We start from the raw sequence: 8,795 nt of genomic DNA on the forward strand, positions 1-8,795 counted from the left end.
AGCCATGTCTCGCAGCCTCCGCTCACACCCGCTCTGGCCCTCCACTGGCTTCCGGGCGCCCCTTCTCCAACGATCTGAGGTGACTGCTGTGGCTCCTATTTATTGGGCACGTCCACGTGCCACACAGTGTGCTGGGTGCTTCCTGTATTATTTCTGATCCTTTCAGCTTTGCAAGATGGATATCATTACCACCACTGACAATAAGAAAATAGGCAGGGCCCAAGGTCACATAGCTCCTGAGTGTCTAGCTGGCTAAAAGCCCATGTTCTTTCTATAACATCACACTGGACTACATCTTGTAGATAACAGAGAGGAAAGTAATAGGAAGAAAGTGTTGTTTTGGGAAAATTAATCCAGTCTCTCCCGCTCCAACCCAACCCTCCACTGTGGCGTAACTGCTCTTGTTATTAAAAGGGCCGGTTTCATCGTGTCTCTCCATTGCCTAAAGAATCAAGTCCCAAAAGCTTTGTCAGGCATTTAAGATTCTTTCCAATTCACTTTTCCAGCCTCATTTCCCCAACCCCACACTCAAATCCTCGCTTCCATCCAGCCTGGCCCATCACTCCTCATTGCCCACGTTTCTGTCTTGGATTCCCTGCCTACAACACTAATTCCTTCAACCAAACACAGACTGCGGGTGACTGCATGCCAGGTCTGGGCGAGGTGCTGGGAGAGGGAGGATCCCTGCTGTCACAGAGCTCAGAGTCTGCCTTCCTTGTGAGGCATGAGCTGCAGCCCTTCTCTGGTCCCTTGATGCCCCAGAGCGTGACCCTGGTCCGAATCCACAACACTGTGTGTTTGCCACTCCTACGGCACTCAGCCATTCCCCCAACTCGTGTGCCAGTTCTGTTTTAAAACTTCCTCTGTAATGTGTTTACTTCTGTGGGAAAACTGCACTCCAGGTTCCAAGCAGCATTATCAATGGCAATTAGGCTCTCAGGCCAGCCCACAAAAGCCTATTAAATGTATAGAGGTGTAGAACCTAAATACATGTACATTAAAAGCTCTGCAGGAGAGACCAGGGCAAACGTCTGCTGCTTCCTGCACCCCTACACACTGTGCCATCAAGTTCTGAGCTTCATGCCACCCTCTGGGGCAGAGGCCTGAGCAGTGGCTTGGGAGGAGGGAAGCAGGTGGGAGCTGGCACGACAGAGATGGAGGGGGAAGAACGCTGATGTGTAATTCAGGGGCCTGGCTCCCATCTCCACTCTGTCTTTAGAAACTGGCGTCCTCAAGTGGGTGAGTCCCTTCCCTCTCAAAGCCTCACTTTTCTCTTTTAAAATCAGGGAGCTGAGTTAGGTCAGTAGCTCTCAGACCTCTGAAGCTCACAGATTGGCAGGATATATTTTTAAACATGTATTTAAAGTATATGTTTAAAAATATATAGTGTGGGGCCTCCCTGGTGGCGCAGTGGTTGAGAGTCCGCCTGCCGATGCAGGGGATACGGGTTCGTGCCCCGGTCTGGGAGGATCCCATATACCGCGGAGCGGCTGGGCCCGTGAGCCATGGCTGCTGAGCCTGTGCATCCGGAGCCTGTGCTCCGCAACGGGAGAGGCCACAACAGTGAGAGGCCCGCGTACCACAAAAAAAAAAAAAAAAAAAAAATATATAGTGTGTATTACATATATATTTTAAAATAAATTTTATCAATTAAAGGCTTTTTTTAAAAATCACAATATACTATCACTGCTTTCATTTTTTTCAAAAGGACACTATAAACCACCCCTCCACCCCCCCCCACATGCACTCCCTCAATATGGACACCGTGTCAGAGAAATGAAGTTTTTAAACCGGAAATATTTGGAATCGTGAAAAAAAAAAAAAGCCATTCACCATTGTTATTTTTCCAATTTGTCTGTGAACCAGTGGAAACTTCATCACAGCCCAGCTCCAGGCCTCAGCCTGATGATGGAACCCTTGAGCTGGGTGAGGCTGAGTCCTCTCCAGCTCTGACATTACTCCACTCTGAGCGAGCTCTGGATGGAGACTATACAACAATCAGCATGGACGGCCCTGGAGAAGGGTCAGCTGCAGGAAGGAGCTGAGTGGGAAAGCAGGAAAGGGCAGTCGGCTGCAGGGGTAGGGACAGGACAGCCTGGCCTCCCCAGCTGCAGGCCCAGGTTCGAGACACCAGCCTGGGAGGGCTGGAACTAACCTGTCCCAAGTGTTGACTGCCGCTCTCTCCACCCCAGAGTGTGGAAGGCTGGGAGTCCCCAAAGAAACTTTTTTAAAAGTTCCTTTACTAACTTTTTCTGATCAAAAACTAATGCACATTGATATAGAAAACTTGGGAAGTACCAAAAAAGCATAAGCAAAGAAGTAAGCAAAAGTCACCCACAACTCCACCTTCCAGAACAATCACTGTAAACATGTTGATGCACTGCTAATCCCTCAAACACTTTTGTAGCTATCTTCAGCCACCCTGGGATTCAGTTTTGTATCCTGCTTTTCCCCTAATTATCACACTCAAATACTTTTCCATGTCCTTAGATATTCTTCATAAGCATCATAACATATTTTGATAATAAACCCAGCATTCTAGTAAATACCAATATTCTTTATAAACATTACTTTCCATGGCATGGATAGGGCCAGAAATCATTTAAACATGCTGCTATTGTTAAGCATTTAAGCCACTTCCATATTTTTGCTATTGTAAAAAACGTGGTGGGTGTACACCCCTGTCCATGAATCTCTGTAGACCCCTTTACACTTCTCTGTATCTCTTGGGTCACAGCCCAGTGCTCCGCGCGTATCTGCCCCCAGTAAATACTGAGTGGACAAAGAAACCCAATCCACTCCCAGGAGCTGCAGAACCCTTATCAGATGGACGTAGAGTTTATATTTACAGAGGCCGACCCTGGTGTCCACCCGCCACTCATCACTGACCCTACACCTCAGGCTCACACCTGCTAAGTCAATCTTGGGCTTGGGGAAAGGAGAAAATGTCAATTCCTTGTTGAGGCCTCCCAGGTTCTAGGGCTCTCAGCAAACCTACCCACTCTCCACACCTCCAGGTGGAAGGCATCAGCAGACCTCAATTGCCTAGAGGACTCCCGCACCCCCTCCTGAGGGCTCAACCCACCCCTCAGGAAAGTCATGGCTGACCTCCCTCTAAATTAATGTATGGCTCCCCTTCAGGGGTGCTCCCAGAACATCAAGTATCAGCACTCACTGTTCTGTCTTTATCTGCTCACAGGACTGACTCCCCTGCCCGACAGGGCAACACCAGAGGGCAGGAACAATGTGTGTTTTGCTCCCTGCCCAAAATCCAACCCAGTGCCAGCCAAACAATGGGGTTGATAAATAAATGTTTGCTGAATGAAACTTCTTTCTGGTCTGAGTCTCAAGCCTTTTATTTTCACAGGAGGGAGAGGAAAGGGGAAGAAGAGAGGAAAGTAGGACCTCCTAAAACAGCCCAAGTGCAAAGACCTGATAGGGGGTGGCACTGGAGATGGCCCCCTCGACACAGTCCAGCAGTCCTGCCTGGCCTAGAAACCAGCCCAGACCAACCGGCAGCAGGAACAGAATACAAACAGATCAAAGACACCTAGATTTGGGGAAGTGACACTGCCCCACTCCAGCCTCGTTTCTCTCCAAGAGAATGGTCAGATCTAGAGGGGCAAGGACCTTCCTTTCCCACCCATTTTCATACAACTAGAAAATACAGGGCCACTCCTCACTGGTGAACCCAGAAGGGCAGGGTATTGAGAGATGGAAGTATTTAAAGCAACTCAAGCCACACTCCATTTTTTCTCCTCACGTTTCGTCCGGCATCCTTGCCACACCCAAAAGAAAAAAACTGGAAAATCTGGGTTGGAGAGAGTACCAGCAGCAGGAGGTTCCCTTCAGGAACTTCAGGAAAAAAAGGAGCCAAGATTGTCCTAAAATAAGGCAGACCAGAAGTTATACTAGAGGTGTGGAAGGAGGCCGTATTATCCTGTCACACACCCACAGCAACACCAAGGCCAAACCAGGGGCCCTGGGTGCTGTGGACACACCCATTCCAACCCCTCTCAGGGATGCCCTGCGGCATTCCTCCCCCACCCCACAAGGGTAGCAAACTCCTCCAGAGAGCCTGCACTCCCATCACCTTGGCCCACCCCTTCTCCACTCCTGTACGGTTTTGCAGTTTAGAGCTTCGTCCTCTGATTTCTCATCCGACCCTCCTGGCAACCTTGTTAGAGTGGTATTTAAAGCGTCCCCATTTCACGGATGAGAAGATTAAGTCAGGTGCATTAAATGATAGGCCGCATCACAAGCCAGAAAGTGGCTGAGGTTCCAGCCAGCCTCAGTTGGGTGAAGGAGCTGAACTCCCCCGCGGTGACCCCCACCCGGCCCCGCCAAGCCTGGCCGGTGGGCGGAGATCCACGTGGTGACTGGAGGTTCGCGGCTGCTCAGAGCCGAAACCAAGAACTAGGTGGCTGGCTCTAAAACAAGGTTTCCGGCAGTGCTGGTGGCAAGCACCCGCTTCTTACCCCGTACTCACACAGGTGCAGGGCCCGGAGTCTGGGGTGCAGCACCCCCGCAAGCCGCCGGCGTCCGGCCCTAGCCCGCGGCCGCCCCCTGACCTGCGCCCCTGCAAAGTTGTGTCCGCGGCGCAAGCCCCCCACCCCCGCGAGGGATCGCCCAGCGCCCCCGGGGTCCCCCAGCCCGGGCTCCTTTCGACCTCTGAGCCCCGGAGCACCCTGCTGGGAGTGCACGGCGACAGCCCCGCTGCCTCCCCCGCAGCCACCGAGTCCCCGCCTGCTCGGCACGCACGCCCCCCACCCAGGCGCCCGGAGGCATCTATCTCCCCGCACGTCCCGGGAGGGCCGGGAGCAGGGAACTCGGACCCTCGCCGGGCGCACGTGCCGTCCTGGCCCGGACCCCGGCGCCACAGCCTCACCCAGACCGCCAGCAGCAGCAGCAGCCACGCCGGCACGACCCGCGCCATCCCCGCCGCAGCTGCCCACGGCCGGCTCTGGTCCCCACTCGGGCTCCCGCGACCGCAGCTCCGCCGGGGGCAGCCACCGCCGCCACTTCCCAGCCGCTCCCCGCCTCCGAGTTCCCGGTGCCACGTCTGCCAAAGCATGCGCACCGCGCTGGCAGAGCCTGACGGGGAGAAGTGCGTGCTGGGAGTTGTAGTTTGCAGCATGGCTGAGCAGGGGTCCGCGGGTGTGAACTTGGCCCCCAGGCCAGGTAGAAGCCTGAGTGGAGTGCGACATGGTCAGGGTCAAAGAGTAAGGGAAAGCAGTTAATTTGGGGGGGCTTGCTCTGTGCCTAGAGCTTTAGAAACAAGATCTCCTTCAGCTCAGGTAAGTTTTATTTTCCCCACTTTGAGGATGAGGTGGCGGCCCAGAGAATTTAATATGACCCAGATCACACAGCCCGGAAATGGCAGAGTCCAGTGCTGCTTGTAGAGGATAGGAAAAGCCATCGTCCCTGCCTCCCTCCTACTGTTTCTTTTTTTCATTCAGAAAACTTTATTGAGCTATTGGAAAACAGTTTGACATTTCCTCAAAAAGTTGAACAGAGATTACCTTATAACCCAACAATTCCATTCCTGGGCATGTACCCAAAAGACTTGAAAACAGGTATTCAAACAAATACTTGTACACGAATGTTCATAGCAGCATTATTCACAATAACCAAGAGGTAGAAACAACCCAAGTGTCTATTGAGGGATAAATGGATAAACAAAATGTGATATATTCATACAGTGAGATATTATTCAGTCATTAAAAGGAATGAACTACTGATATATGCAACAATGTGGATGAAACTCGAAAATATTATGCTAAGAACGGAGCCAGACACAAAAGTATGCATATTGTATGATTACATTTATATGAACCATCCAGAAATAGGAAAATTCATAGTGACAGAAAGCAGATTAGTGATTGCCTGGGGCTGGGGGGAGGAGGAATTGGGGAGTGACTGCTTAGTGGGTACAAGATCTCCTTGGGGAGGATGAAAATATTTTGGAAAAAGACAGAAACGATGATTGCACAACATTGTGAATATACCAAGTGCCACTGAATTGTACACTTTAAAATGGTTACTTTTATATTATGTGAATTTTATCACAATAAAAAAATTTTTAAAGAAAAAAAACCTTCATTGAATCCATTCCTTGTGCTAAAACATTCATGTGTGGAATCAGTTATTCATTCAAGAATTTTTATTAAATACCTACTATATCCTGAGGCTCAAGATACATAGTAGTGAGATGGACAAGGAAGTGCACAGTCTAGGATTGATAGGTTATAGCTGAAAGATCGTTGCTCACTGTCTGGAGGTTCCAAGCTCAAAACCTAGAAGTCATCCTTGATTCATCCTCACTTCTCAACAGGCCCATCCAACCCATTACCACATCCTGTCAGTTCTACCTCCAAAATATAACTCTTCTGCCACCTCCCAAGTCTAAGTCACTGACATGTCTCACCCACTCAAGGGCAAGACTGCTCCTTCCATTTGCCTGGTGCTTCCTCCTTGTACCCCCTACAATGCAGTTGTTAATGTCAGTCGGATTTTGTTAGCCATTTCCTTGAAACCCTCCAATGGTTTCCCATTGCCCATAAAATGAAATCCAAACACTTCCCCATGACCTGTGAGCCATGCATGGTCTGGGCCTGGCCTCTAGACTTCATCTCCTGCCTCTCCCCTATGCTGTCCACTTGGCTCCAGTTACACAAACCGTCATTTCCTGCCCATCCCCCACCATCAGAGCTGTTCCTACTTCAGGGCTAGTACTTTTCCTATTCTCTCTGCCTTAACACTCTCCCTGGTCCTTGGTCTGACTACCACCTTCTAATCCCTTCAGGACTCTCCTACATGTACATCCTCAGAAAGGCCCTTGGAGCAACCCATCTAAAGGATCTCCACCCCCAAGCCCCTTATCCTCTAGCTCAGGTTCTGCTCATTCCTTGCCAGCACTTGCCACAGTCTGCCACTACTCATTTAGTTGGTGTGTTCATGGTCTCTTGCTACAAGTGGAACATAGGTTCATGTCTCTCTTGTTAGCCACCTAACTGCAGAGCCTAGCATAGGACCTGAGCCTCAGGTGGTTCTCAGAGTTCTTTTTGATAAATAACTGATTGAATGAAGTAATGTGTTGGAGAGTTTCAGAAATTCCTGAATCAGGCGGGAGACGGCTTCCTCTGCATGCTCCGCATCCTCAAGCTCATGATCTGCATATGGGAAAGTGGGCCTTTCAGCTCCTCCTCTGTTTTTTTTTGGTGACTACACCAGGCCAGGAATGGAACCCCAGCCCTCAGCAGTGAAAGCGCAGAGTCCCAACCATTGGACCGCCAGGGAATTCCTGGTCTCTGTTTCTCATCTGTAAAATGAAGTGGCTGGTGAGGATATAGAGCACCTGTACTCCCATGCATTGACGATGGGAGTGTAAATTGGTTCGTCCACTTTGAACAACAGTATATGTATAAAATATGTACCAAAATGTTCATAGCAGCTTTATTCATAGTAGGGCTGAATTGTGCCTACTCCCCCACAAGTTCATATATTGATGTCCTAACCCCCAGTACCTTAGAATGTGACTATATTTGGAGATAAGGCCTTAAGAAGTAATTAAGTTGAATGAAGCCGTTGGGATGAGCCCTAATCCAATATGACTAGTGTCCTTATAAAAAGAGGACATTAGGACACACAAAGAAAAGGAAAGACTGTGTGAAGACACAAAGAGAAGATGGCCAGCTACAAGTCAAGGAGAGAGGTCCTCAGAAGAAATCAACCCTGCTTGTTGCAGTTGTTCAGTCAGGGACAAAAATGAGTCCAGCACACGAGATGTATGCGTTAAAGCACAGTGGTAGAGGGCTGTTGCTCTCTCAGGCAAAACAGCAAAGCCCTCAGTCCTATGGCGTATTTATTTAAGCTTTATCTAATACAAAAAGGTTCTTTTTAGCACAGGCTGTGTCGTCCTTGAACATCTAAGCAATGCACCTCCTTACTTTCTTATGTTCCCAATTATACCAAGGACATGCGTGGATCAGTGCCCAGAGCAATCAGTACTGCTTGCAGTCCTGAAACATCCTCACGCACCCAGCTTGTTAGGTGAGCCGATTCTTGGGTCACGTCTTTTCCCATGTCCTCAGTTACCCTGCTACACTGCTGATACTTTGATCTTGGACTTCTAGCCTCCAGAATTGTGAGAAAGTAAATTTCTGTTGTCTAAACCACTCCTTCTATGGTACTTTGTGATGACAGTCCTAGCAAACTAATACAGTGGCTAAACTGAAAACAATCCAAATGTCCTTGAAAAAGTAGATAAGTAAATGATATCCTATTCTGCAACAAAAAAGAACAAACTACAGATATATACAAGAACATGGATGAATCTCAAAACCCCGATGTTGAACAAAAGTAGCCAGACACAAAAAAGCACATACTGTATGATTCCATTTACCTGAAGTTCAAGAACAGGTAAGCGTAATCTATGGTGATAGAAGGAAAATAGGGGTTCCCATGGTGGGGGCGGGGAGGAGGAGAGATCAACTGGGAAAAAATATGAGCAAACCTCTGGGTACGAGAAATGTTCTAGATCTTGATTAAATGATGGTTACATGAGTCTACATGTATGAAAATTAATTTATTAATTGAGCTGAATTAGTTGAGCTGTATGCTAAGATTTGTACACTTTACTGTATGTAAATCATATCTTGATTTTTTAAAAGTTCAAAAAATGAAGGGTAGAGTGAATCAGCTAATCTTCAGGATCCCTTGTAACTCTTGTATGTATCTCCTGAGTCCAAGACTGGCTAAAAGCTCCTGGGTCCAGACGAGGGCTGAGCTCTGCA

The 8,795-nt window shown here is 48.8% G+C and overlaps 1 protein-coding gene across 1 annotated transcript in view; it reads right to left on the reverse strand.

Annotated features, from left to right (window-relative positions):
* PDIA5 (protein disulfide isomerase family A member 5) overlaps nucleotides 1–4,951 on the reverse strand; it is a 93,914-nt gene extending 88,963 nt beyond the window's left edge. Inside the window, exon 1 of the mRNA XM_079704241.1 lies at nucleotides 4,889–4,951. Within this exon, the coding sequence (XP_079560367.1) occupies nucleotides 4,889–4,936 (48 nt within the window). The 5' untranslated portion in view covers nucleotides 4,937–4,951. The remainder of the gene's footprint in view (nucleotides 1–4,888) is intronic.
* Nucleotides 4,952–8,795: the final 3,844 nt, after the last annotated feature.

Source organism: Hyperoodon ampullatus (genome assembly GCF_949752795.1).
Source record: "Hyperoodon ampullatus genome assembly, chromosome: 5".
Taxonomy (NCBI): domain Eukaryota; kingdom Metazoa; phylum Chordata; class Mammalia; order Artiodactyla; family Ziphiidae; genus Hyperoodon; species Hyperoodon ampullatus.